Raw genomic sequence first — 26,752 nt, 5'->3', positions numbered from 1 at the left:
TTATCGTATATTTAAATGCTCTATTGTTATATTGAAATGAATTGTTATATATGTATATGTACCTAATAGTACGGTACCATGAATCGTCTTATACATATTTTGCTATTTTATATTACTTTTATCGCGTTGAAATTTTATCCAATCATTTTAAAAAGTTAGAATTCTTTTATCATTGAGCAAGATATAATATGATATGATTTTACTGTCGCTACAGTAAAATAACGTGGAGTTTTATTATCTTTGCAAACACATTAATTTTCTTCGAATGCGTCATTAATGTGCATCATCACATATTGTGATACTACAAGACGCGGACTCGTTATAAGAAGAAAAGGGAAAGATTAAGAATTAGGATCTTCTAACTTAGTTTTGATAATTATTTTAACGAATATATTGAATTACGAATCAAATTGATTGAACACACAGGTCATACGGATTAAGGATTTATCTGTACTAACCGAGAAAACTTTCCGAGCGATATTTCTAATCTTGCGACACATCGATGTATCAATATTGATTAAGGAAAACTACAGAGATGGCTGTTCGAAAAACATTAACAACGCGACAATGTATTTTATTTACGAATGCGAAGCGAGAGAAAGGAAAGAAAGACAAGGGGATTATTAATACACGATGTACGATAAACGATGCGAGAGAAACGTCTGAGCGATGTTCATACGACGCGAATTAACGTCGAACGAGAGTTATTCCCATGGCAGATGATTATCGAAAGTATCTCTGCCATTTTAAGGCGAATAACGAAAGAACGTCACATACACAAGAGAACGAATGAGATAATAAAAGTATAATTATTATAAAATTTAATTCAGTAAGATAATCGAGAAATATACGATAATGCGCAATGAAATTCCTGTGGTAGTCTTATCTTCATCTTTTTTCGTATCCTTTATTAATTTTTACCTATTAATAAGTAAGTAACTTAGTTTTATTAAATTTTATCAGTTACAATCGTTCCGTTTCTTTCATCAGTAATGATTCAAGAATCTTGGGAAAGGAAGACTTACGTGTGCTGGTTAAACGATTTTATTTAATTATTTATAATAATTTGTTGTAAAGTTTCATTTCTCTTATGTATTCTCTTATCTATAACAAAACTGACATTTCAAATTCAACGACTGCTATTACTGTTTGCAGCTGAAAGTTTCCTTTGTACAATAAGAATGCTCATCAACGAATACATAATATTTTCCCTTCATGGAACTGTTGCAATCTAATACATTGCTATTCACCATAATGCAATCTGTTGTGTTAGAATTAGGATAAGAGGATGAACTGAAAAAATCCAAATTACATAATGAATAATACAATAATTATAAAATAACAGAAAATCTGTACATAAATAATTCGAAATAACATCTTATTTATACCTTTGGAATGGCTTGAAAAAAACAAATTCAACAATATGCGCGCAACATGTTTTATGTAAATGATATAATATAATGAAATTTTTCAGGAAAATTTAATGGTCGTGAAAGTTGAGCTAAACTGAAGTGTATCAAAGGAAGGGACTTACCTATCAGAAACACCAGGGAATCCACAATTATTTTTTAAAATATTTGTTAAATAAGCAATAGCTCTGCTGTGCGGGCAAGCAAAGAAATTTAAGCCTAAAATGTGAATTTGATTTATTTATAATTTCCTTTTATCGCTTCTTTTGTATTATTCTAGCCAGTGTCTCTTTATATGCAATAATTAGATGTAATTGATCTCTCAGTACCGCATCCTGGTTGGTTTTGTCCGCCATTGAAGTACAAATCGAGGTCACCCATAGGGATCGCCATCCCGAGTTGCGATGTGTGGAAAACTACTAGACGTTTGGCATCCGAATCGCAAAGTCTATCCTCGGGTTTGTTGCCGCTGAATAACGGACGTGCGGGATCAGCACCAATGATAAGTTCAATCTCGAAGCCCAAACTCTTGATATTTTTCCCAGCGAAGCCACACACGTGCGCGCCGAGACTGTGGCCGAAGTACGTTATCTTTTCTAATGGAACACCGCACTGTTTATTCAAGGTAATGGTATAGCTGCAAAATGAAAATTCGATTATTACGGACCATCGCATCTTTGGTATGTATACACGTGCGTGTGTATGTGTGCGTGCTTGTGCGTATACATATATACATACACACACACAGGGTATCCTATTTTAACTTTCACAATTTCGATCTCCAGAAATACAAAAGATGCGGAAAAATGTTTCAAATAAAAGTAAAATGGTTTCGAGAGCAACGTATTTTGAATACGCTTTTTTTCTAAGTAGAGGCGCCAAAAAGATAGAAAAGGTTACCTCCATTTTTTTAAATAGAATTATCTCCTACAGCACAAAGTTGCACAAAAGTTGCTGCAACACTGCTGCAATACCGCAGCAACATTACATATTGCAATAATATTGCAGAGATTTTGCAGCAAATTCTGTGTAATTTTTTTTACATATGATTTTTCTAATTCTATTTATAGAAGTATTATGGTTGTTCTACAATGTGCTCTTTGTTTCCTGTTTCTTGCTTTTTACCTTTTGCTTTTTTCCTCTTTGTGATCGTTCTATCGACAATTATATTTCTTGATATGTGTTTTCTGTTTCTTTTGAAGTTCGTTAACGTTTATCTCGAGTAACAGAAAACGAAAAACGGGATAAGAAACAAAAAGGCAAGATACAAAAAATAGCAAAAAGCAAAAAAACAGGAAACAAAAAACACATTGTAGAATAGGCTTTAAGGTATGATTAAATAAAAAAATTAATAGTTTACGAGAAATTTTTAACATTTTACATCAATATGTGTCAGAATAAAGTATAAAATATCTCTTAAACTATTAGTTTTTTAATATCTCTACCTTTTATTACTTTTATGTGCAGAATAATTAGAAGAATCATATTTTGTAAAAAAAAGTATACAATTCCATTTAAAAAAGAGTGGAGATGACCTTTATATATTTTTGGAGTCTCTACTTAGAAAAAAATAATGTAATCAAAAAGTCTCCCTTGAAACTATTTCGCTTTTATCTGAAATGTTTTTCCGTATCTTTCATATTTTTCGAAATATTTGTTAAGATTAAAGTAAATCATCTTATATGTGTGTGTGCATGCGTGTAAAGTATAAGCGAATACTATGCTTATTTTGTCATTATTTAATCATTAATATTATTTTATTTTGTGTTATCGATCTTTTTTTAAAAGTAGTTATACTTTGCCAAAAGATGACCTATCTCTCGAGTGTTGATCACCGCACTATAATACCCCGTGTATTTCAAGATGGGTATCCCATCTTTGCAAGCTGCTTGAGACCAATCCATCGCAAATACTGTGCTTTTCTATTAAAGCAGGAAATTATTTTATTAAATGAATTGATTTTTTATTAAATAAATTGATGAATTTTTGAGTGTATAAAATTCAATACGTAGTATAGAATTCATCAATTCATCAAGAAATTATTTTATCAATTTTTACTTGTTTGTTCTTGATTATGTTTTACAATACTTTCACATTAAAATTAAATTTTCGTTTTTTGTAGGTACGTCGTACTTTCATTCCAATTATTACTCATGCAAAAGTGTAATATCTACATGTTTCAATTGCATGGCCAGATCTCTAGTTTGAGACGAATTTGCGTAACTAGTGAAGCCATGGACTACAAAGGTGACCGGTTGCGACGGATCAATATTGTTGCAGAGCTCGTTATCCGGGACCATTTCGCCTGTAACATGGCTGAAACGAAGATAAATATAATTGGCACAACAGATGAATTGACAATGGATATTTGCACCTATTTTACCTGTTGTACAGATATAATGATACCGATTTAACGCCGAAGATACAGCTCTCCGTGAATTTGCCCATCGCAGGCACGTGATTAATTTCGGCACGTAAATACGTGCATTGTATAAGAAAAAGTACAAGTATCGTAGCAATAGTTCTCATCGTGTGCAAAAGAAATATATTAATGAATTATCAAAGAGAAATTGATAGAACTAGATCAAACCTTGCAATAGTACGAGCTTTTATACGTACACAAGGATGTTTTGTATTTTTATACGCATATAAGTATTGACTTGCAACATTAACGGCTGTCTAAATTGTTTAGCAAACGCAGAAAATTTGTGGCAGTATTATGGTATCAATGGTGAACGATCAATGTATGCTGCCACCGCGCGCACCTTTTCTTTTTGTGGTTCGCTTTCATTTCCGATATTATGAGGTAATAAAAGATGATAAAGTACCGTACAGACAAATATTGAACATGATTATTCACACTTGATGTTGTTATTTATAGACATATTGCAGCGTGACATTTATCATGTGTCCTTGTACTTGACATCTCATCGAATTGTTAGTGAATAGAAAATATACATTTATATACTACGTTTTAACGATCTTGTATTTTCACGAAATATTCAAATAAGAATGTTGAAATCGTAAACGGAAAAATTGCAGGATTTTTGCAAAACAGTTTGCGATGAAATTCTGTTTTCTTCGACGAGCCATTCATATTCATATAAATTTGCAAAAATAAATGAGAAAATTGCATATTTTAAATCACGAAATAATTCCATCACTAAACGAGTAAGTAATAAGCAAGAAATTTACTTATGTGATATATTTGTATGCTGTGAAGTTGTTTTGGTAACAATGCAATAATTATAACAATTGCTAAAATATATTCTCTTCTAGTAAGGCGCATGTTTAAAACTAAACGCAACTATTTGTCGATATTAAAAAATAATAAGTAATAATAAATTTAATAATTGTAATAATTATAATAAAAATTAAATTAAAAAATTTATATAATTTAAAAATAATATATAATCATATTTTAAATATTATTTATTTAATTTTTATTTATTTATTTATTTGTAATTCATAAGCTTTATTTTACAAAATTAAAGGCTTGATATCTTTGATTAACTTTAAACATAAACAGAGAAACCTGGAGACATCGACGAGATACTATTAAAGATGACGGTTTTATGAAAGTTCGCATGACTTAAAATTTAAGTGATAGTAGTACTGATAGCACTAATTTTATGATTTATTAGTTTCGTGGATGTGTATATATGTTTAGAGACACAACTCAATAATACTCGAATTTTATTTAAATCTAATTTTAATATTGTTTGAGTTTGATTATCAAAAAAGATAACTGTAGAGAAAAAAATTATAATTTTGTAGCAATAAATAAGATATAACATTACAAGTATGTATACTTATTCATGCTTTTATATGTATAATAAAAAATTGTGAATTTGATATCGCAAAAAAGCAATAATTGAAACTATCGAAATATATCGAATCGAATCGCGCGGGGCAACAATTGAAGAACGGAATGTCTGTTCTTTATTTCTGCACTCTCTGAACTGGTGCACATGGTGCAAAATATACATTTGTTTCACTTCAACTTATTGCACCGCGTGCACCAGTTGAGAGAGTGCAGGAATAAAGAACGGACCTAAAAAAATACTGATTTGGTTATGTCGGCGAAGTTTCCGAAGAAGAATTTCCGGTGTTATCGTTAAAAGCTTATTTGTAAAACTTCATAGTGCGACAGCGGTTTATTTCTTAGCACAGTTAAAAGTAATTTTTCGGATAATCATGGTAGAGGAGATTCAAAAGAAGCTTCAAAATGAAGCCGACACGCTACGGCAAATCCAAAAAGGTTAAGAAACGTTCATAATTATTTCTGGAAAGTGTTTAATGTAAATCTTGCTCCTCCTTTACGTGCAGCAATAAGATCTCTGAAATAAAGCATCAGAGTTGCCGAGTGCGGATTTAAAATTTTTGAAAGTTTCTGACGAAATTAATTACTGTTTGTATTCACAATTAACAAATATTTTCTGATATATTCTCAATTCTGTACTTAATTAATTCGACTATTAATTATTACTGGCTGAATTTAATCGGTATTGGCAAAAGTCATTAAATAAAAGGAAGCTGAAGCTCCTCGTTTATCTCTCATTGGGAGCTTTTTGACAAGCAACAGTAACACAGTGATCATTTATCTTTGTTTAACATTGGCAAACAACAAGGCTGTAATGATTCACTGTTACACTCATCTGTCTCTCTTGTTGGAAAATTCCTAATATTTTTAATATTATTGTTTCTTTTATTTGACCTTATTTGCTAGTGATAATACAGCCATATAAGGTCTGTTCGCGTTACATGAAATCCCCAAATGCTTTTACACTTAAAATGAGATAGATATATATTTGGCTTTAAAAAAACAGAAAGCGAAGATGCCGAGTGCAAGCAACGCGAATAGACATATAGATAATATAGATAAAAAGCCTCAACTATATAAAGATTACTATATAAAGACTATTATATATAAAGAAAAAACACTAATGTATTTATTGTATTTGCAGAGTACAACAAGGCGCTGAGCCAGAGACAGCAATTAGATGGTCAGCTGAACGAAAATATCATGGTGAAGAAAGAGCTAGATATTTTAAAGGAAGAGAATGATGTATTCAAGCTCATAGGACCTGTGCTCGTAAAGCAGGAATTGTGTGAGGCCAAACAAAATGTTGACAAGCGTATGGATTACATCAAGTCCGAACTGTAGGTTTTATTAGAGTAATATTCCATAGTCCGTTCTTATTTTAAAACTGTTTACCCCTTTGAGGATCAAAACTTTATAATAAAGTAACTTATAGAAGATCTTATTTTCTAATGGCTTTTGGAATAAATTTTGGTTAAATTTTGTTCTGGCCTCTGAATTCTAAAATTCAAAGGACTCCTTCCCCTCATAAATCATATAGAAAAAGAAGGTACATGACATCTTGGATTGTACTCTAAGACAATCTTAAATGTAAGAATTTACTATGAATACTGGCCTAAATAAGAACCGACTATATGAATACCAGTCTAGAAATCGAACTGCAAATTTGTTTCGGATTTACATGTAAGGAACCGAATTTCAGGAAACGCGTGGATGACTTGATGTCTACCCTGGATAAGAAGCTGGACTCGCAGAGGGATGTAATAGATAAATTGCAGCAAGCGTTTCAACAGACCCAGATTAAAGGATCGATAAATCAATCGAAATCATAATATTGTACAGATCGTGGCTTTGTGGAATTATTACAGTTGTATAATTAATAACTAACGCTTAAGTGACACTGTTAAGTATAATCTCTTCATAATTCGGTACATGAAAATGTTGTATTTGTTTCATTTATTTATACTATAGACATACTATTATTAATACAAATCTTGACTACATGTCATTCAAATGCAATTTATGTAAATTAAAAACTGCACAATGTTCTCCTTTTCCCCAAAATCGATCCTTAATTAATAAGATGACTGACTACTTTCTAATGTATAGTAAAATTTAGCTTTAATTTATTCTTTATCTTAGTCCAATCCTTAGAACATTAGGAAAAAATAAAAAGACAATAAGATTGATCTACATTGATAGAAATGTGGATATAAGAGAATTAGTTCAAGATATGTGAACACACATTTATGAACAATTATTGAAACTGCACGCTGCCTAGTCCATACAACAATGAAGAATGATGGACAATGGCTACGGTTACACCGTACGACTGATAGCGACCTGACCTATATCGTGACCCAAAGTAGGTCTAGTCACCAACCGTTTATACCGAAAGGGACTTAAAAAATGGTTGGGTCATATTTAGTCCACGCTGGTCCGAATTAGAGCCATCTATCGTATTTTGTACAAATTATTTCCATATGGACCCAAGAATCGCTAAACGCATGCGCATTAAGTCATGAAAAAGGCGCTTATAGCAAGTAGACGTAAGTATGGCTACCGGTTTAACCTAACTCTCAAATTCAACAAAACAGCTGTTCGAGCAAAATGGCTACGAAGCTTCAGGTCGGGTCAGTCGCGAATTTACACCGAGAAAGCAGACGACCTATTTTAGGTGAGGGCGCCAAAAAATACGGCCTGACCTACAACAGGTTGGGTCAGGTATAGTAGTATTTACAGCGAGCGGCCTAAATAATGTGACCTGAATTAGGTCGAATTTAGGGTATAGGCCGCGGAAAAAACGTACGTCCAGGCCATTGGCTACGTTTACACCATGCATTTAGGCTGCGGCCTATACAATAGATGTCCTTGTTTATCCTGTAGGTTAAACCTGTAGTTTAAACAAAGACATCTATCGTATAGGTCGCGGACTAAACGCACGGTGTAAACGTAGCCATTGCTTTGATGATACAAATCGACACAAGCGTCATTCTATCCTTCTTGACATTCAGAGAGTGACAAAGATAGAACGACACTTGTGTCGACTGTGTCTCCTAAAAGGAAAGCAGCCAGAGGAGTCAAGAATCAACATGGCGACGACGTAATACCGCCTGTCTTGAAAGTTGAAAATAATTCGAGGATCGTCGAATGGCTGCAGATGGCTGTTGATTTTCATAGCTGATTAAAAATTTTAACTGATAAACGACACGTATCAAGCAGGAGCGAAAATGTTGTTAACATTGAAGCCAGATCACAAGAAGCACATGTTGTTTCTAGTCGAACAATCATCGCCAGGTAAGAGCGAATCGTCTGCCGATGAATGAATTTATCTTTCACAGAGAAACGTAAAAGCACATTCCTTTCGTAGTTTTACAGGATTTCTGCAAATTGGCTCTGGATTATTTGCAAAAGGGTCCGAATGTCAAAGTGTACAACGCTGCTGCTCGTATGTATCTGTATAACCACATTTAGTTTTGCAAGCAGATTTTGAAATTATCTGCTACTAATTTTGTTCATTGAATGCTAGCAGAAATATAAAAATTAGGGCTGTACCATATATTTCAAGATTACGTTTACATATAATTTTTATGTTTACATTAAATTTACACGAATCTTTTTCGTGTAAACAATATAAACAATGTAAAATAAAGATATTATACATTGGATAATACAATACAGAAAGAAATTGTTTTGTAACTGTTAATATATCTGACTAGAGTATTGATAAATAAATATATATAAGCAAGATAAAAGTTTTATACAGTCTAATGCAAAGACAAAGAACGGAGGCTTCAATGTCATTTTTATAGATTATTTACACATATGATATGTAAGACATAAGAGGCCTATTTTTTTTTTAGCTAAACTTGCAGACTATTCTCTTTTTTTCTTCAATGTGGAAAGGAAAAAGAAGAAACTATACAACAAGTTTAGTTAAAAAGAACAGATTTGAGATCTATTTTTTTTAGCTCAAATAATATATGTGCACTTTAGGAACTAGTAAAATAAATATATATTTGATATTTGGCGAAAGCGAGAAAGAAAGTTCTACTGCAGGGGAATAAAAACATCTATAGTTTATATAGTTTACATTAGTTGCATATAGATGCAAATTACTATGTATATTAAATGCACAATCCTGATCAAAATTTTTTAACAGAATATAATGACAGAATGATTGCAGAAATTATAGATCCGCCATTTAATAACCATTTAAATGATAAAATTTACTTTATTTAATCCTATCAATACATGAATATACAACTATATATTTATTATTGAATTAAAAAACACAAGTTTAACGCAAACACAGATGACTAATTGCTCTAACGGTCAAAGTATGATTACTAACTGCATAAGTTACCTCATTCTCATTTCAGAAAAGTTAAACGTTGAGCTGGATGTGATTAAAAATTCGGTAGAGGGTTTGGTCAATCTCTTGCTGGAGAGTTGCAAATACAAGGTGAGACCTACCAAAGTAATGCAAGACAACAGGGTATTTACTATTTGAAAAAACCTGAGAACCTGAAAATTTCGAGTTTTACAGCTAAGCACGGAGGATTTCCGAGATTCCATAGTCGCTTTAGGTTTCACGGAAGACAAGGAGGCGATATTGAGTAAATTGTACAACGTTAAGAAGGACGAGGTTTCGGATGCATTGGAAGAGATTGGATTTAAACTGCCGAGGTACCATGACATGGAATGGAGATTTGAAGTGCAGGTAGTGGAGTCTCCCGTATCTCTCTTTCTTTTCCTCCGAACGTTTCGAGTTATAATTTATATTACTCTGCGTCATAGACTGCGTCAAGATCCTTGTTGAAACAAGTTGCACCACTTATCTCTCTTGACTTGTCGCTGAAGAATCCCGATAATCCCGAGAGAATTGAACACATTGTACTACAAACCGATCCAACTAACTTGCTTCATATAACTCAAGAGTTAGAGGAAGCTCTGCAAGAAAGTCGCAGTCAACATATTCGAAGAATTTCAAGAGCAATAAAATGAGGTTTTTTGTAATTTGTAATTACATTTGAGGCAATGTGTGAATATAGTGCGTAATATATAACTATATATAAAATAGATATAAGTATAAAGGATTGAATAAAAAATTTTTTATCTATAAAGAATACTGAATGAATGTAACTCCATTATCTAAATCACATTTATTATCAGCATCTGTAAAGTTTCATTTCGATCGGATCATCCTAAATAATAAGTGACAGTAATCTGCATAGCATGCGTATTACATCCATATACATTATACTAAGGGGATAGGTACATTTACATATATAATTGGATGATTTTATTGGATCTCTATACCTATATAAAAGAAATTGCGCTCTTTTTCCACTTGTATTATGAATATGACACAGTTACCATTACAAGTTATTCTTTATCACGGACTATTGATGTTTTACAAATTAGAAGTTTTTAATTGCCTCGAATTCAGAAACTAGATCCAACAGGAACAATTGCATCTTGAAACATTCCAGTGTTAAGAAGTATGCATATCTGTTATTTTTGTATCTATTGCATTATATCTCTAAATGGTCCATACTTAATTACCAATATTTTGCAGAAAATGGAATCCCTTGTTACAGTAAGTACCGAAAATTTGACCATTTTCTCTGAGAACTCCACCATGGCGTTTGCTGATGTACTAACAACGATGATCGGACCTCGAGCTATGCAGCAAATTATGTCTTTCTATAATAAAACTGTAGTGGATAAAGTACCTCCGGATATGATACACTTAATCGATCTACATTGGTTACTTTCGATTTCTCCATATTCTTACACCATTTGTGTTTGTAAAGTAAATCTCACTGAACTTTGGAATTACAGGTATCAGTTTCCACCGATAGATCCAATATGGCACAAAATTCTAGGCCTTGTGATGATTGTATTAGGGTTTATGGGATGGTGTGGAAATGGTGTTGTAGTATATGTGTTCTTGATGACACCCTCCTTAAGAACACCGAGCAATCTTCTAGTGGTAAATTTGGCGTTTTCGGATTTCATCATGATGATCATTATGACGCCTCATATGGTAATCAATTGCTACTATGAGACCTGGATATTAGGTAATGCAAACTTTGTTTTTCCATCATACCAATTATTGTCATTTGTAATATAAGTTTAAATTGATAATATGTAAGTAATGTATGAATTAATTTTATATTAAGGATCGCTAATGTGCGACATACATGCCATGGTTGGTTCCTTATGTGGATGCGCTTCAATATGGACTATGACTGCTATTGCTTTGGACAGATATAATGTTATAGTAAAGGTATGTGTAATATACTTTTATATTATTATTAGTATGTGAACAGAAACCAACATGCCTAAATCTCTTCAGGGTATGGCGGGAAAGCCACTCACCATTAAGAAAGCACTGCTCGAAATTTTAATAATCTGGTTCTTCGGTTCAATATGGGCAATTTTGCCCATGGTGGGATGGAATAGGTAACATTAAGATAATAAAAATTATGGTTATAAAAAAATATGTTGTGCGCGCGCTTTACAATAGAGAAGAGAGTGTTGTAATATATTTTAATATGATTAGATATGTGCCAGAAGGCAATATGACCGCTTGTGGTACAGATTATCTTGCCAAGGATTGGAGTTCTAAATCGTACATCTTGGTATACTCGATATTTGTGTATTATACGCCGCTGCTTACTATAATTTACAGCTATTATTTTATCGTTTCGGTAAGAGTATTCATACATTATAGCATTGAAAAAAATTTATTGGCCTTAAATACATTTTCAAAATTAACAGACAGTAGCTGCTCATGAAAGATCAATGAGAGAACAAGCTAAGAAAATGAATGTTCAATCTTTGCGATCTGGAGATAATCAAAACATAAGTGCAGAAGCAAAACTGGCAAAGGTGAGATAAAAAAGAAATATATTATATATGTGTATAGTTATAAGAAATATACTAAAACATTGAAAGAATGATCTGAAGAAAGTTAGGATTAACATATGTATTTACTTTATTAATTACAGGTGGCACTAATGACCATTTCTTTATGGTTCATGGCTTGGACACCGTATCTGGTTATTAATTATATCGGCATTTTCGATGTTGCTAAAATTAGTCCTCTTTTCACCATTTGGGGATCTCTCTTTGCAAAAGCAAACGCTATATATAATCCAATTGTTTATGGAATAAGGTAAATGAGATTTTTAAATAGAATATATGTAATCATTAATGTTCTTGTATTGCATTAATATTTTTTTTACTCTGCACAGTCATCCAAAATATAGAGCGGCGCTAAAGGAAAAATTACCTTTCTTTGTATGTGGCTCGACTGAGGATCCAACTGTGGCTGCAAAAAATGCGGAAACATCATCTACTACGACTGCAACATAATTTCAAGAAAACAATGTATTGTAATTTCTAAATATTGTGATATATGTTTAGGGTGTGTTTCTCGAGGAAACGAATCAATAATATTGGATATATTATATACACGTGTATATGTGCGTGCGTGCGTGCGTGCGTGCATGCGTGCGTGCGTGCGTGTATGTTTGTGTGATAAATGTAAAACATATGAAACATTTGTGATTTGTAAAGCTTCAATAATTGGTGATTATGCAAAAAGCTATATATATAGAAACTGAGTGGGCTGATTCCATGATATATGCTGTACATGATGAATTCTCATTTTATTTAAAATCTTTTTTGTTCTTTACTTTTATTGCAGATGTTAAATATTTGCAGGAATAAATGATAGAAGGCATTTAGTGCCAATTGTATTAGGCAGAAGGATATTATTCAATAAGTCATTTGGCATGTATTGATTTAGTAGAATCTATAGAATCTTAAGATATAATAAAAAGAATACTAGTGCATAGTATTAGATGCGTGTATATGTGTCCCATTTTAATTAAAACAGCTAATTTCTGGAAATTATGAAACTTTAGAGAAAAATGTTTCAGACAGAAGTTGCATAACTTGAGGGGGACATAAGATTGGTTTGACCTTGGATAATTATTTGAAGATCACGTGAAGGTCATCTTCAATTTCTTAAATAGAACCCTCCATCTTTTTTTTATATGTTCTTGTAATCGAGAGCTTTTCAAAATAGTATATAATGAAGTTTATTTTTATTAAGTACTTTTCGAGTTGTGAGACTTGAAACATTTTCACGTAAAAAATAAAAATAAAAGGCCCAGTAAACGAGAATGAGATTGAAATGGATTGAAATGAATTCAGATTTTCAGAAGTATGTATTCGCGAACATTGGAATAAATCCTTTTCAATTCCATTGCATTTTTATTTATTAATAGGAATTGAAATCTCGTTTACTGGGTAGGTAACATCATCTTGTATCTCCCTTGAAGTCATACAACTTTTGTCTCAAACTTTCTCTAAAGTCTCGTAATTTCTAGAAATTGGCTGTTTTAATAAAAATGGGACATCCTGTGTACATGTACACATACACACACGTTAAAAAATTTTTATGGTTAAATAGAATTCGTATGTGATTGCATGCAGTATCTATTTAATTCTATAAAATTAATTACAGATATCGTTATATAGCGATATAATACCGCATACCGCTCACGGTATAATACTTTTAGCGACATTATATATTTGCTAATTCCAAAGTGACCATGTATTCCAAGAGATGATAAAATTTACAAACTGCGCTATGATCCATCTATGAGAGATTCGTCTCGTGGTGCGGCCGAACCATACAATGTTTCATAGACTAACAGCTATAATGAAACTGTTTAGCCCTCGATTTTTCTGTCAAAGTTTTTCGCATATTCGCTTGGCTGGAACTCTCGCTTTGATCACAGTTAATCGTACGACTTTTCTTATATAAAATATCACGGTTAAGTATATTCTCGTTAGAGACATATCTCTCTTGCACACGTTATTTAATGCAGCTATTTACAACTCATGATGATGCGATTTCTGTATGACGAGAATATAATATTTCACGGCATTTACATCCATTTAGTGAATCTATTTCATCGTCCAAAAAATCGATATGTAGATCGTTGTTATTTTATGCGGCAGGTTTTTCGCCTTCTGTAACCATGGTAGTCGTGGACATTACGTCCGCGCCAGGCGCCGGCTCGGTGGCACACGCCAGAGACGGGAACCTTTGGAAGAGAGCAGCTCGGTACTTGGGATGGCTGGAATCATACAGAAAAAAAGATTAGCTCCGCTTGAAGCACGTGAAACAATTCATCTACTTTATCGTATTCTATCTGTAAAAATACATTCCAATGACGACATACTTCAGAGATTGGAATTGTTGCGACCTACCTGATGCCGTACACAATAGGATTGTACACAGCATTGGCTTTGGCAAAGAGAGAGCCCCAAATTGTGAAGAGCGGGCTAATTTTGGTCGTCTCAAAGATGCCTGCGTAGTTGATGACTAGATACGGAGTCCACGCCATAAACCACAAGGAAATGGTCATGAGAGCTACCTATAATTAATAATATTGTTACAGCGACCGCATAAATGAGAACAAATTGGTTCGAGAGAGTTTACAAGCAAGAGGGCTTGCCTTCGCCAGTTTGCATTCGGCGCTAGTGCTTTGGTTTTCGGCGGATCGCAGAGAAGCGACGTTCATCTTCTTCGCTTGCTCACGCATGTTCTTCTCGTGAGCAGCGACGGCTTGAATAATGAAGAAGTAGCTGTAGATGATGAGGAACAGCGGCATAAAGTAGACAAAGATGCTGTAGAACAGGATGTACGATCTGGATATTATGTCCTTGGTTAAGTAGTCGGTACCACAGGCAGTCATGTTGCCTTCAGGCACGTAGCTGTAAAATAGAAATGTATGTTGCTGATAATTGATAATATTCTTTAATAATAATTAATATTATTTTAGACTTTTGCATCTCACCGATTCCATCCGAACAGCGGGGCGATTGTCCAAAGCATCGTGAAGAGCCAAATACCGAATATACGAATGAGGGCGCCGTTAATGGTCATTGGCCTAGCAGACAAGCCTTTGACAATTACGTTATACCTATCGAATGCGATCATCGTCATTGTCCATATGGAGCCACACCCGAACAGGGAGCCCGCCATGCCGTACAATTCACAGAACAAGGGTCCTAGCACCCAAGTCTCATAATAGCAGTTGATTACCTGTGCACATTGTTAATTGAATATACAGATCGCATCGAATATTTCGTTCGCGAATGCTTTAGATTAGAACGCACCATAGTTGGAGACATGCTCAACATCATAAGAAAATCAGAGATGGCGAGATTGACGACGAGCAGGTTGCTCGGAGTGCGGAGACTCTTGGTGGTGGTGAATATGTATATCACCATGCCGTTACCGATGACAGATATTGTACCGAGGACACCGACGACGAAACCAAGAAGTCCATGCCACAGAGGATTCATCGGCGGGAATTGGTACCAGTGAACGTCGACCATGTGGAGCATCTCCGGTGGCACTTTGTCGACCACCGTTTGATTACCAAATCCGCCTCCTTGTGCTGCCCATGTGTAAGCTGCATGGCTTGGTCCGGATACGAAAGACATGATGAACTGCGAGAGTCTATATTAATTAATATTCTCTTATGCGATTATTTATATATTATTTAGAGTTTAGACTGCTTAACGTTGAAAGAATTTGAAAATAAAAATGCGAAACAAAGATAGGAAGTTACTCGACGTCAGCAAGTTTGAGGCTTCACCGAATTTTCACGTTTCCTTGCAGATAATTACGGCGAAAAAAATAAATTTGGACAAACATAAATCGTGACTTGCCTTCGTTCGTACTACTTGGAAAAAATCGTCGTGGTGAACGAACTAATCCAAGTAAACTGTAGGATCGTCGGCGTAATGTCTTGTAACGGCCTATCCGTGAAGACGCTTGCAGGTAGAGTTCCCTGTTCGGTCCACCATCGGCTGCGGCTCGAGGCTGTGCGACGACAAGCCGCGTTTAAATATATGTCGCGATCTTACGTGTTTGCGACTATATACAACACTTTTCTAAGTCGGCAAACAGTCTTAAGAAGTTCTCAATTAGATTACGCAGGATTTGGGAATACCTTGGGAGTACCTTGAGTTGCCGCACACAGAAACCTTACGAGGATGCAACAAGAATAGAATGCAGAAAATCGCTCGATGGTACAGATTGATTAAAATCAACGATTCAGTATTTAGTCTTAATAAATTTTCTAATTGTTAAAGAAGAATTCATATTAAAATAATACGGTAAATAATTTTAAAAGGTATTTGTTTTATATATCTTTTATAAATTTTAGTTAGTTTATATATTATATTATATTATAGCTTCAAAAGAGTAGGAAGGAATATAAATTGTAAATACAAATAAATATATAAAGTGTTTTATTTTATTTAAGATTCCTGAGTAATCACCACAAAGGAGCCATTTGACGTCAATCGTGACGTCAGAAATGACGCATAAATTTGTGTTACGTGCCATTTGTAAATAAAGACAATTTGGATAAAACGAAATGATGAGATCGCTTTAAAATAATTGTAAAAATGGACGAAAGCTATCTTTATCCCTCCCGATAGTCAGTATATTTATACATTTATACAACGATTAGAATTCGTCGATTTCGAACGAGATACTGCGCGGTTAAATTCAAACGCAATCGATAGTAAGATCGAAATTTAATGAACTTCGAGATAATCACGTGGGAAATTCGAAAGCGATTCAAAATGGCCCGAACCGGGAATTGCCGAACGTGCCGAACTGCCGAGTGCCGAGAAGTAAATACTGGCAAAGTTGAATAGCGGTTATGTGTGTCCCGCCATAAGTGATGGACGATGATGGATTGGTGATAGCATCGTGATGATTCGTAATATTTATATCAACGATAGATACCTTCAAAAATCAACACGACAGGTACGCAAAAGAAAAACAAAATGCATTTTTTTCGCGCGTGAATATTTTTAACGATTGCTATAATCAACAGCCATGGAGGAGAGCCTCGAGGACAGTTTGCTGGACGATGGGGATGGCGTCGGGGAGTTGACGGCGCAGACGGCGCTCCAGGAGATCGAAAACGCCTGGATGAACGAGAGATTCGCTCCGGAGATCTTGCCGCATCAGTCTGACCTGGTGGACTGCATGCTGCAACAGATCGCGCACATGGAAAAGAACATCAAGAGGTTAGACAAGAAGGATCTGCGAGCGCTAGTCCACCGGATGGAGCTCGATCGGATCAAATACGTCATTAGCAGCTATCTGCGAGCACGTTTGGAGAAGATCGAACGATATACGATTCATATCCTGTCGGAGGAGGCAAATAGAAGTCCAGAGGAAGCTTATCTGACGCCAGGAGAGTTGCGCTTCGCTAAGGAATACCTGGCCAATCTGGAGACGTTCTTCAAGACGGTGGCTTTACAGCACATGCCGCCTAACTTTCAGCGATTTGAGGCAAACAAGTTTATTATTAAGCCTAATTTGCAGGCACATGTGTTTTTGCGTGCCAATCAGAGGATTCCCGGCATAGTCTTGCCTGGCATGCTGAATGAAGAGATAGACTTTGAGGAAGGTTCACAGCATATCATACAGTATAGTGCCGTAGCGCACTTGGTTAAATCCGGTGTAGTGCAGTTGATTTGATGTTCTTCTAGATCAAGGAAACATAGTTAAGAGAGGAGAAAGGTTGTGATATATTTCTTTATGGATCAGTATGTACAATTGTATACTTCTATTTATCATTACAAAATCTAAATATGATTATTTATTAAAAAGAAATCTTTAGTAATTTTTTTCAACTTGTATTTTATATAAAATATCAAAATTTACATTATTACTCGATTGTCAACAGGTAATATATTCTCTTATTTCGTATGGAAGTTTAATATTGTATACAGCAGAGTTAGAAAGTAATATGTTACTGTTACAATTACTTTTTTTATAACTGTAATGAATACAATAGTTACTTTGTACAAATACAACCTTAGCCCAAAATATTAGGTGTCTTATTAACAGTATTTAGTTTTAGCTCAAAAATTAATTTATGGCATTTGCTGTAAATTATTTTTTGTTTCAAATTTATCTTTTTAAACTTATGTATAATGTAATAAAAAAGAACAGTAACAAATTACTTTTATAAAGTAATTTTCTCGACCCTGGATACAGCATTGAACACACTATGTTCCTAGATAAATTCAATTTTTCAACCATTTAACTATTGACAACATTATAGACTTATATTGCGATATATTGTGCTTTGTCGGCATTTTTCAAACGAAATTTGATATTTATATGATATTCAAATAGTTATAAAATGGTATCAATACTATTAGAAGCTCTTTTAAACTTTTATAAAATGCTACTTATAAAAATTTAATAAAGGCCTAATTGTGTGTAACTAAAAAGAAAAATGATAAATTTACTTTGCAATATTAACACAAATAAGCAAAGAAGGCCATATTGAGTCAAAGAATTTTGATGCCCAATAATATTTTTGTATGAATCTTACAATTTCCTGTTCAAGCAAACTGCGCGCCGATTATTTGTTGTCTTGAAACACAGTCGTAAATTCAAGCTGGATTACGTGATATTACAAATTAGATTGACTTCCAACTTGGACTTCCCTATATTTTGTGACATCTTACCAATTCTATCACCGAAGGTAATAGAAATATTATTTCCTTACACACAAATGTTGTATATACACAATTTATAAAAAAATAAGTACGAATTATTTAAAATAATTAAGTACTGAAACCTAATCAGTTATCACTAAAAATATTGTTTCAAAAGCATTGAAAAATTAAGTAAAACAAAATTTAAGTAAATTTGTTCCTTTGTTAACACAAACATATGTTGTAATATACTTCCAGAGTAAATCATAATACACGCTGTTGTTTATACGCCTGTAAACAAAATATTACACTTAAATATCTTTTTAACTTTTTTCTCAATCTTTATCACCATATGATAGAGCAATTGATTTACCTCTTTGGCACATTGTTTAAGTTGTTCTGTCATCGCCTTTCCAGTTTCTTGCACCATACTACTGAAGTGACCTTGTTCGTTTTGTAACAAAATATATGGATGATCGAATTCTAATATTTGACCTTGATCTATTGTCAGTACTTTATCGTTGTCCATTATCGTGTTCAATCTGTGCGCTATTGTTAATACCGTGCAGTTTTCAAACTTCTTTCTTATCGTGGCTTGTATGAATGCGTCCGTCGTAGGATCCACATTAGCAGTAGCTTCGTCGAGCACAAGTATTTTATTAGCCTGTAAAATCGCGCGAGCTAGGCAAATCAGCTGTCGCTGTCCGACGCTAAAGTTACTGCCGTCCTGCTCGACGCGATAGTCTAAGGAATCTATCATGTGTTTTAATTTTACTTCTTCTAAAACACTCCACAGATCAGCGTCATGAAATTTATAAAAGGGATCGAGATTATCTCGAAGCGTAGCGGAGAATAATACCGGTTCTTGCGGTATTATGGAGATTTTATTTCTCAAATCGTGAAGACCAATCTTCTTCGTATCAACGTTATCAATGTAAATAGTGCCGTCGAGTTTTGCCATGCGAAATAAGGCGGCGATTAGAGATGACTTCCCGGCTCCAGTACGACCCACAATTCCAATCTAAAAAATTATATATTAGAGAGAATGATTTAGAATAATTTAGAATATAATTGTAATTGTTTAGAAGTGAGATTATTTGATAATGAATTTTTCATTTGTACAACAAGTAGTAATTACCTTCATGCCAGGTTCAACGACGAAACTTAGAGATTTGAGAACGGGTGGTTCAGATTCGTAGTATCGAAGATAAACACGATCGAATTTAATTTCTCCTTTAGAGGGCCAATTACTCAACGGTTTATCTATGGGGTTACTCTCGAACGGCCCCTCTTTCTCGAGCTCGGTGAATTGCATTATTCTTTCTACACTCGTCATCTGTGTGATCGTCTCGGCAGTTTGACGCATTCCGTACTGTACCATACCGCATAGAATGAGCACTTGCGAAATAGCTAAACCGACATGTCCGGCGAAAGTTTCTAGCAAAAAAAAGCAAAAAGATCTGTATAAATATTTTATTATTATAAATGCTCTGTAATAATTGTAACAAACACTTTTACCATCATTCAACGCAACAAAACTGTACGTAACGACGGCAATAAATCCGATAGATACTATGTCTAGCGCAAAACCGAATATTGTGCCAGTTTCGATAATTAGTGAATAAGTGCTAGTGTGTAAATCTTGATGTTCATCGAATTGTTTGCGAATCATCTCCTGGGCACCAGTAGAACGTATTGTCGTCAGACCCGACAATGTGGAGTTTACATGCGAGAACATAGGACTTTTCGCTAAAAAATTTAAACGAATGTTAATTTTGGACACGAAAAAATAGCTTCAAATTGTCTAGAGAAAGAAAGTAATTTACCAATTCCTTCCAACCGTTTTGTGGTTCGCGCTATTGGAAGATAAATTTTTCTTATCATGCCAAACAAGAAAATCATAATGATTATAGCGAATATAATCCACCAGTTGATAATAAATACTTGCACCAGAATTCCAATCATCACTGTAAATATTTGAAGAGATACTGTCATAGTGCTGGGCAATATTTCATCCACTGCGCCCACGTCCTTTGAAAAACGATTTAAAATTCGACCTAGGAAAGTACAATTCTTACTTATTTGCATCCCGTTACATTATATTAACAATTACTGATTAAACACTAAGGGCCGGTTATTCCATTTTCGGATAAACTATATGGTAATTTACCTACTAGATAAACAAAACAGTAAAAGAATAAGAGCATAAGAGAGTAAGGCCTATTTTCACAATATATGGTTACCTAAAGATTAAAGATTACCAACAGATTCATCAATGAAATTCATTTATGAATTTCTTGATTACCTTTAATCTTTAGGTAACCATATATTGTGAAACCTAAGAGAATAAGACAGAGCTGAAGTTCATCGAAAAGTGGAATATATAACCTTGTATAAGTTGATATACTTTACCGGATGGGTTATTGTCAAAGAACGACATTGGTGCTTTAAGTACACACGAAAACATGAAATTGTGTAAATTCTTGCTGGCATTCATACATATCTTGAAGAAGATTAAATTTTTTATTGTCGTTACCACAATGCTGATAGTAATAAAACCTCCATAAATCCATAAAGCCGTATTCGTATCGAGGTAGTATATATTCTTATCTATAATTTTGATCTAATTTGAAATAAAGTAATAAAATATTTACGATAATTACAAGACTAGATATAAGAATTATAAGAATTATAAGAAAAGTAGGAAATACTAACAGTTATTGATAGTAAAATTTTGTGACGATATAGTATCATTGGACATATCCTCTCTATAATAGTCTGTGGTTGTTACAAATTCGGTAAACTCATTATTAATATCTGATGCATTTTCTATTTGTCTAGTAGATCTCAGTGTGGAGAAAGGCATTGTAAAATTATTCACTGCACTATGCTGTAGTTCGCGCATAGCTTTGATACGCGTCTCTTCTTGTACCGTCCTGTATTATAAAATTTATTACATCTAGAAATAAATTCTTCCTTATATAAGAACTTACCAATAACCGACCCAATAGTCACAACCATTGCTTCCAATTTGTCCCAAGATTGTGCAAAACAAAAAGCAGACAATCATGATGATCGAAGCACCGCTACGAAGATATTTCCAGTAAATAAATTTTGACAAACTTCCTTTAGCCAGAAGCTCTTCGGTTTCTTGAGGTTCAGCTTTCTCCGTGTCTTCGTTATTAACGTTACCGTTTTGAGTTACATCAGACATAGAATTTGCATTAATTTTTAATGGTTCCTTCATCTTTTCATTAACTTCTTCGGTTCTCATTAATATTTCCAAAAAAGTCGCATGTTTTTCTTGAAGGGCTGTAAACGTACCTTCATCTTCAATTTGACCCTTTTTGAAAAAATTCACATAATTAAATTTTATACACTTATAATAATGTGCAAATGTATTCACATAAATAATTATACATATATACATATGTAATATAATATTTTACATACATTATTAAGAATAACAATGTAATCGCATTGTTTCAAATACTGCAATTGATGAGTCACGAGAATTCTTGTTTTGTTTCGCAAGTAATTATTCATACATTCATTAAATAAGTGTCGACCAACGTGAGTGTCAACAGCTGATAAAGGATCATCAAAGAGATAAATATCTGTATCTCTGTAGACAGCTCTGTAAATAGTAAATTACGTAAAAATTGAAAATACGTAACACTATTTTGCAAATATATGCAAATTTACCTTGCTAGATTAATTCTAGCACGTTGTCCACCGCTGAGTGCTGTACCTCTTTCACCGACTAAGGTTTTATCACCATACGGAAGTTGTTCGAAATCTTTCGTAAGGGCACATACGCTTACAACATTCTGATATCTAACGTTATCATAAGGCTGACCAAACAAAATGTTATTTCGCACTGTGCCGGTGAACAGCCAAGGTTCTTGGCTAGCATATGATATTTTGCCATTTATGTGTATTTGACCTTGCGATGATTTCAATTCGCCTAAAATTGCTTGCAGGAAAGAACTCTGAAAATTAAACACAAAGAAATTTTCTTAAAATAAATATTAAAATTCGCTTTATACAAAATATTATATACATGCACACAAATATACAAAGTATTCAATATACCTTGCCTGCGCCCACAGGACCAATGATAGTGTAGAGTTTTTTGTCTTTAATTTGAATGTTGATGTTATGCAATGTATTTACAATTGTAGTGGTTGTCCACGAAGCACTAACATTTTTCATTAAAATACCTATATCTTTGACAGTTGATGAAGATTGTGTCAATGGAACGTTCTCGATCAATAACAGGAAATTCTAGTAAAAGACTTCAAACTTTAATTTCATTTTTTAGCATCTCTGTATGATAATTATTTATTGCGTAACAAGCGTTTGAAATTTTTAAAATTTTTCTTATCTTTCTATTATCGCTTTGATTTAACACGTAAGAATCATTGACTGATTTATATTTCTTTTTATCTTTAAAGTTGGTCTCAACTAATTGTAAGTAAATTGATCTTTTACCTCAATTCTTTTTATAGAAACTGCTGCTTCAGCAGCACCCGCTACGGCCATAGGATAATATATCGCCATAGTAAGTTGAAGAAGATTAAAATATTGTGCCAGTGAGAATACTTTATCGGCGGATATAGAATGTCCACAAAGTACATAGGCCATAATTGTAAAATACAACGTTGTTCTTTCCGTGAAAACATAAGAGGCTAACGTGAAACCTCTTAGATACGATATCAGCGTGAGAACATTGATTTCATATCTAGACGAAATAATACATTCATTAGATTTCTTCGTAATAACAATAAGACTAAAATATGTACGAACTTTCTTGCACGATTAACTAGTTCCGCAAATGGTTTCTCCCAAGTATACATTTTAATAACTTGTATGCCCTTGATTATTTCGGACATCAAGCGAATTCTCTCGTCAGTTCTTACTGCGATTTTTGAACGAAACTTCGAAGTATATTTAGTTATGTATCCTGCAAAGTACGTAAAAATTAGTAACTTATTATATAGTTAGTTAATTATTTTATGTGTTTGCAACTGTACGTTACCTTGAAGAGGAATAGTCTGAATTATTATGAGAAATACACCGGCTAATGAAGCGATGCTGACGCTCTGCCAGATCATAAATGCAATTATGGATCCTTGTATAGGTAGGATCCAAATATAATGTAACGTTAGAAATAATTGTTCGAATTTTGACATATCGTTTGACAACAGATTAACAACTTGTCCTGGAGTGGTGATTGTAGAACTGGATAAGCGTAATATCTAAAGAGAAAAACAGATATTTAAAAGATTCTTAGAGAATGGACCAAAGACCTTTAAAACACTAATTAACCTTTAAAACACTAATTAATAGAGACCTTCCTGTATATTAAAGAAGAGCTTGCTATTCTCACTCGCATTCCAATCTCCATTAAGCCCATATTCGAATGATGAGATATCATCACCACCATTATTCCTAAGATTATTATACCAGAAGCGTAGAGATACGCTTCTTCCTGAGTAGATGCTGCTCTTGGATCAAAGTGCCAAATGAACAAACCCAAAATATATATTTGCGTAGTTCTGTAAAACGTATTTTTGAGCAAATAGCAATGAAATCATTATAATATGTAGTTACCTCACAACGACAGCTAACACTAAAACCCATCCTCCGTAATAAAAAAATGACCATATAAACGTTTTCTTTAAAGCTGCGAAAAATTTAGGCTTCCTGCCATCCTTCTTAGCTGCGTGCATTTCATTTTTCCAATTCCTGAAAGCATTTACGTACTAGAAAAATAGCAGTAATATTATCAATAATTTAGTAATACTAAGCTAATTATTGACGTAATCCAACGTAATCTCAATATATGAATTTATCTTAAAGATAAAATTATTTACTCTTCCAGTTTGTTTCCTAGAAATTCACTATCATCAGCTGGCATAATATTGTATACATTTTTCATCTCCAAGTCATGGTCTTTCCCATACCAAATTATTCTTGCCAACCACCTTAAATATAACATAATACGAAATTATGTAGCACATATATATGAGAATATATTTGCTTTAATAAGATAAATATTTAACGAGACCAGAAGTCCCGCTTTCGAGTAGAATAATCCAATTACTTCATCAAATATTGACCTGATTTTAGCAAAAAAATTCTATTGAAAAATACTTTATAGATTTTACCAAATTGTGATGGTAATCCTAACTATATTTATGACGTATATTTATGACTATTGCTGTGATTTTGATTTAAGTTGCTAAGAATTTTATACATTTCTCGATTTCACTTTCTTATTAAAATAGACATGTTCAAATACTAAAGTAATCATATTGTTCTTTAAAAATAAATTAAGTATTATTATTATTATGTGTTTATCTTTGCAATCATATATCTTCCCTTCAACATAAAATAATTTTATGTTGAAGGGGAAGTATAGGATTGCACTTTAGATTAAAAAATATATCGTATTATAGATGTTATGTATTTTTATTATAAAATGTATATTCATAATAAAATATTTAATTGTGCTATGAAAAATAAAACTAATTTCGTTAAAATATACTAAACACTATAAAGTGCGAATATATTCGTATTGTAACAGCATAATATATAATCCAAAGTACCACATTATACTGTGAAAGTCAAGTTTAAGTATATACATATGTATGTATACATACATATCCATAAGATATGGAGTAAGACAGTTACACAGTTACTATCTATTATCATTTGATAATTCTTAGCTAATTTCGGTCAAGAGCAGATGTACGTAATTTGCTTATCATAGATATAAGAAATAGCATCTAGTAATTACTTAATAGATAAATAAATCTTTTATTTCAAATATATATAATATTCTTATTTAATGCTTATCACTTTCCATTATCTTATCTTAAGACTTCTGATGGCTCAAATTGTGAAACAATGCTAAATATCGAATTAGCCTTGAGATAAAATCATGGAAAGAAACACGTGTTAAGTAAGAATATCACGTAATATTTAATACATAGCATAAAACTCACAATAAAAATTCTTACAAAATATGTTAAAATAAAAAATGTTTCAATAAAACAATATTTGCAATCGGTAGAACGAACTTATATATTATATAAAAAATTCCTTTATTTTTGTGTTTCGAAGAAAATAATTAAATTATATAAATTACATATATCTAGATTATATACAGAAATAAGTATGATTTATTTCCATGCTTTTTTCTTTTAAGGCTTCTAACTTATTATTATTATTTCAATTTATGAGATATTAATGCATAATTTAATATTAATTAATGCAAATTGTCGTTATCCAAACAAAAAGTGTCTAAAATCAGGTCATAAGACGTTTTTTGCGTCTAAACTAAAAGACGACTTAAAGACGTCTTATGTCATAATTTTAGACTGTGTTGTTTATAAGTACTATCCAGATAGCAAAGCGTATCTCAGCAAAATCTCACAAATTTGTGATTGCTTACGATGCTGACAACTTGCTGTAGATTTGTCTTCAACGATTTCGAATATATCGACATTGCAGCAACATGTAGATAACAATGTGTATATGGCTAAGTTTACACCATGCGCTTAGTCCGCGACCTATACGATAGGTGTCTTTGTTTAATATACAGGATAAACAAGGACATCTATTGTATAGGCCACGGCCTAAAGCACGGTGTAAACGTAACTTATGTATTGCCAGCTGTTTAACAGCAAGATAGCTACATCAATGTTATCTTGCGTTGTCGGCAATATGACAGCATTGTATACTCAGCAAACGAGAACGGATTGGATTGGATAAATCCGTATTATGAATCAAGTTATCGAAGCGTTATCCGCGGTAAGGTATTGAATTTTGTAGAGACTGAATACACTGAATCCGTTTCTATACGTCTAGATAAATATAATAATGTGAACTCTAGTAGATTCATATAGATTCAGAAATGAAATGCTAGTCTGCGATCCCA

At 33.2% G+C, this 26,752-nt stretch overlaps 7 protein-coding genes across 9 annotated transcripts in view; 4 read left to right on the top strand and 3 right to left on the bottom strand.

Annotated features, from left to right (window-relative positions):
* Nucleotides 1–1,034: 1,034 nt before the first annotated feature.
* On the bottom strand, nucleotides 1,035–4,403 carry LOC108729997 (phospholipase A1). Its single transcript, XM_018459429.1, has 6 exons — nucleotides 3,793–4,403; nucleotides 3,584–3,725; nucleotides 3,207–3,331; nucleotides 1,739–2,046; nucleotides 1,535–1,628; nucleotides 1,035–1,293 (listed from the first exon to the last, which is right to left on the bottom strand). The coding sequence occupies exons 1-6, from the start codon at nucleotides 3,936–3,938 to the stop codon at nucleotides 1,143–1,145; spliced, it is 966 nt and encodes a 321-aa protein (XP_018314931.1). The 5' UTR covers nucleotides 3,939–4,403; the 3' UTR covers nucleotides 1,035–1,142.
* Nucleotides 4,404–5,447: 1,044 nt separating this feature from the next.
* On the top strand, nucleotides 5,448–7,232 carry Pfdn6 (prefoldin 6). The gene is made up of 3 exons (XM_018459440.1): nucleotides 5,448–5,670; nucleotides 6,377–6,572; nucleotides 6,935–7,232. The coding sequence occupies exons 1-3, from the start codon at nucleotides 5,607–5,609 to the stop codon at nucleotides 7,062–7,064; spliced, it is 390 nt and encodes a 129-aa protein (XP_018314942.1). The 5' UTR covers nucleotides 5,448–5,606; the 3' UTR covers nucleotides 7,065–7,232.
* Nucleotides 7,233–7,743: 511 nt separating this feature from the next.
* LOC108730004 (COMM domain-containing protein 2) lies at nucleotides 7,744–10,284 on the top strand. Its single transcript, XM_018459439.1, has 6 exons — nucleotides 7,744–7,909; nucleotides 8,296–8,529; nucleotides 8,603–8,680; nucleotides 9,615–9,697; nucleotides 9,782–9,955; nucleotides 10,033–10,284. Exons 2-6 carry the CDS (start codon nucleotides 8,463–8,465, stop codon nucleotides 10,237–10,239), a joined length of 609 nt encoding a protein of 202 aa, XP_018314941.1. The 5' UTR covers nucleotides 7,744–7,909; nucleotides 8,296–8,462; the 3' UTR covers nucleotides 10,240–10,284.
* A 325-nt stretch (nucleotides 10,285–10,609) lies between these two features.
* On the top strand, nucleotides 10,610–13,307 carry Lop2 (long wavelength sensitive opsin 2). 2 transcript variants are annotated; one of them, XM_018459435.1, is made up of 8 exons: nucleotides 10,610–11,004; nucleotides 11,080–11,318; nucleotides 11,421–11,527; nucleotides 11,597–11,703; nucleotides 11,804–11,951; nucleotides 12,022–12,132; nucleotides 12,252–12,418; nucleotides 12,498–13,307. In XM_018459435.1, exons 1-8 carry the CDS (start codon nucleotides 10,739–10,741, stop codon nucleotides 12,616–12,618), a joined length of 1,266 nt encoding a protein of 421 aa, XP_018314937.1. In that variant the 5' UTR covers nucleotides 10,610–10,738; the 3' UTR covers nucleotides 12,619–13,307. The 2 variants fall into 2 exon arrangements, with proteins under 2 accessions (XP_018314937.1, XP_018314936.1); XM_018459434.1 differs by having other exon boundaries at nucleotides 10,610–11,318.
* Nucleotides 13,308–13,499: 192 nt separating this feature from the next.
* Nucleotides 13,500–16,323, bottom strand: Lop1 (long wavelength sensitive opsin 1). Of its 2 annotated transcripts, none has more exons than XM_018459437.1 (6): nucleotides 16,000–16,323; nucleotides 15,442–15,787; nucleotides 15,120–15,367; nucleotides 14,778–15,036; nucleotides 14,530–14,696; nucleotides 13,500–14,396 (listed from the first exon to the last, which is right to left on the bottom strand). In XM_018459437.1, exons 2-6 carry the CDS (start codon nucleotides 15,769–15,771, stop codon nucleotides 14,267–14,269), a joined length of 1,134 nt encoding a protein of 377 aa, XP_018314939.1. In that variant the 5' UTR covers nucleotides 15,772–15,787; nucleotides 16,000–16,323; the 3' UTR covers nucleotides 13,500–14,266. The 2 variants fall into 2 exon arrangements, with proteins under 2 accessions (XP_018314939.1, XP_018314938.1); XM_018459436.1 differs by having other exon boundaries at nucleotides 13,502–14,396; nucleotides 15,442–15,777; nucleotides 16,000–16,321.
* Nucleotides 16,324–16,939: 616 nt separating this feature from the next.
* On the top strand, nucleotides 16,940–17,865 carry Sld5 (DNA replication complex GINS protein SLD5). Its single transcript, XM_018459438.1, has 2 exons — nucleotides 16,940–17,110; nucleotides 17,181–17,865. Exon 2 carries the CDS (start codon nucleotides 17,183–17,185, stop codon nucleotides 17,831–17,833), a length of 651 nt encoding a protein of 216 aa, XP_018314940.1. The 5' UTR covers nucleotides 16,940–17,110; nucleotides 17,181–17,182; the 3' UTR covers nucleotides 17,834–17,865.
* Nucleotides 17,866–19,019: 1,154 nt separating this feature from the next.
* The window catches only part of LOC108729999 (CF transmembrane conductance regulator), a 9,604-nt gene continuing 1,871 nt past the window's right edge, over nucleotides 19,020–26,752 (bottom strand). Inside the window, exons 2-18 of the mRNA XM_018459433.1 lie at nucleotides 24,684–24,794; nucleotides 24,421–24,555; nucleotides 24,161–24,365; nucleotides 23,846–24,065; nucleotides 23,614–23,770; nucleotides 23,299–23,548; nucleotides 22,900–23,091; nucleotides 22,510–22,796; nucleotides 22,258–22,441; nucleotides 21,798–22,147; nucleotides 21,520–21,740; nucleotides 21,217–21,414; nucleotides 20,631–20,861; nucleotides 20,323–20,553; nucleotides 19,943–20,241; nucleotides 19,178–19,825; nucleotides 19,020–19,095 (exon numbers count right to left, since the gene is read on the bottom strand). Of these exons, the coding sequence (XP_018314935.1) occupies nucleotides 19,069–19,095; nucleotides 19,178–19,825; nucleotides 19,943–20,241; nucleotides 20,323–20,553; nucleotides 20,631–20,861; nucleotides 21,217–21,414; nucleotides 21,520–21,740; nucleotides 21,798–22,147; nucleotides 22,258–22,441; nucleotides 22,510–22,796; nucleotides 22,900–23,091; nucleotides 23,299–23,548; nucleotides 23,614–23,770; nucleotides 23,846–24,065; nucleotides 24,161–24,365; nucleotides 24,421–24,555; nucleotides 24,684–24,794 (3,946 nt within the window). The 3' untranslated portion in view covers nucleotides 19,020–19,068. The remainder of the gene's footprint in view (nucleotides 19,096–19,177; nucleotides 19,826–19,942; nucleotides 20,242–20,322; nucleotides 20,554–20,630; nucleotides 20,862–21,216; nucleotides 21,415–21,519; nucleotides 21,741–21,797; nucleotides 22,148–22,257; nucleotides 22,442–22,509; nucleotides 22,797–22,899; nucleotides 23,092–23,298; nucleotides 23,549–23,613; nucleotides 23,771–23,845; nucleotides 24,066–24,160; nucleotides 24,366–24,420; nucleotides 24,556–24,683; nucleotides 24,795–26,752) is intronic.

Source organism: Mycetomoellerius zeteki, unplaced genomic scaffold (genome assembly GCF_001594055.1).
Source record: "Mycetomoellerius zeteki isolate Tzet28-1 unplaced genomic scaffold, Tzet1.0 scaffold823, whole genome shotgun sequence".
Classification (NCBI taxonomy): Eukaryota; Metazoa; Arthropoda; class Insecta; order Hymenoptera; family Formicidae; genus Mycetomoellerius; species Mycetomoellerius zeteki.
Note: the sequence above shows the minus strand (reverse complement) of the source record. Positions and strands in the feature narration are given on the sequence as shown.

What these genes read in the sequence shown, in the direction of transcription:
- LOC108729997 (XM_018459429.1), bottom strand. Translation starts at nt 3,938, where the DNA reads ATGAGAACTATTGCTACGATACTTGTACTTTTTCTTATACAATGCACG. An exon ending in TGGCCATGCAATTGAAACAT is followed by an intron (nt 3,332 to 3,583) that starts GTAGATATTACA and finishes CTGCTTTAATAG; the next exon opens with AAAAGCACAGTATTTGCGAT. An exon ending in TTCCCTGGTGTTTCTGATAG is followed by an intron (nt 1,294 to 1,534) that starts GTAAGTCCCTTC and finishes GGATTTTTTCAG; the next exon opens with TTCATCCTCTTATCCTAATT.
- Pfdn6 (XM_018459440.1), top strand. Translation starts at nt 5,607, where the DNA reads ATGGTAGAGGAGATTCAAAAGAAGCTTCAAAATGAAGCCGACACGCTA. An exon ending in GCTACGGCAAATCCAAAAAG is followed by an intron (nt 5,671 to 6,376) that starts GTTAAGAAACGT and finishes TTGTATTTGCAG; the next exon opens with AGTACAACAAGGCGCTGAGC. An exon ending in GATTACATCAAGTCCGAACT is followed by an intron (nt 6,573 to 6,934) that starts GTAGGTTTTATT and finishes ACCGAATTTCAG; the next exon opens with GAAACGCGTGGATGACTTGA.
- LOC108730004 (XM_018459439.1), top strand. Translation starts at nt 8,463, where the DNA reads ATGTTGTTAACATTGAAGCCAGATCACAAGAAGCACATGTTGTTTCTA. An exon ending in AGTCGAACAATCATCGCCAG is followed by an intron (nt 8,530 to 8,602) that starts GTAAGAGCGAAT and finishes TTCCTTTCGTAG; the next exon opens with TTTTACAGGATTTCTGCAAA. An exon ending in AGTGTACAACGCTGCTGCTC is followed by an intron (nt 8,681 to 9,614) that starts GTATGTATCTGT and finishes TTCTCATTTCAG; the next exon opens with AAAAGTTAAACGTTGAGCTG.
- Lop2 (XM_018459434.1), top strand. Translation starts at nt 10,739, where the DNA reads ATGCATATCTGTTATTTTTGTATCTATTGCATTATATCTCTAAATGGT. An exon ending in CAGAAGCAAAACTGGCAAAG is followed by an intron (nt 12,133 to 12,251) that starts GTGAGATAAAAA and finishes TATTAATTACAG; the next exon opens with GTGGCACTAATGACCATTTC. An exon ending in CCAATTGTTTATGGAATAAG is followed by an intron (nt 12,419 to 12,497) that starts GTAAATGAGATT and finishes TACTCTGCACAG; the next exon opens with TCATCCAAAATATAGAGCGG.
- Lop1 (XM_018459437.1), bottom strand. Translation starts at nt 15,771, where the DNA reads ATGTCTTTCGTATCCGGACCAAGCCATGCAGCTTACACATGGGCAGCA. An exon ending in TGAGCATGTCTCCAACTATG is followed by an intron (nt 15,368 to 15,441) that starts GTGCGTTCTAAT and finishes CAATGTGCACAG; the next exon opens with GTAATCAACTGCTATTATGA. An exon ending in CCTATTGTGTACGGCATCAG is followed by an intron (nt 14,397 to 14,529) that starts GTAGGTCGCAAC and finishes GTATGATTCCAG; the next exon opens with CCATCCCAAGTACCGAGCTG.
- Sld5 (XM_018459438.1), top strand. Translation starts at nt 17,183, where the DNA reads ATGGAGGAGAGCCTCGAGGACAGTTTGCTGGACGATGGGGATGGCGTC.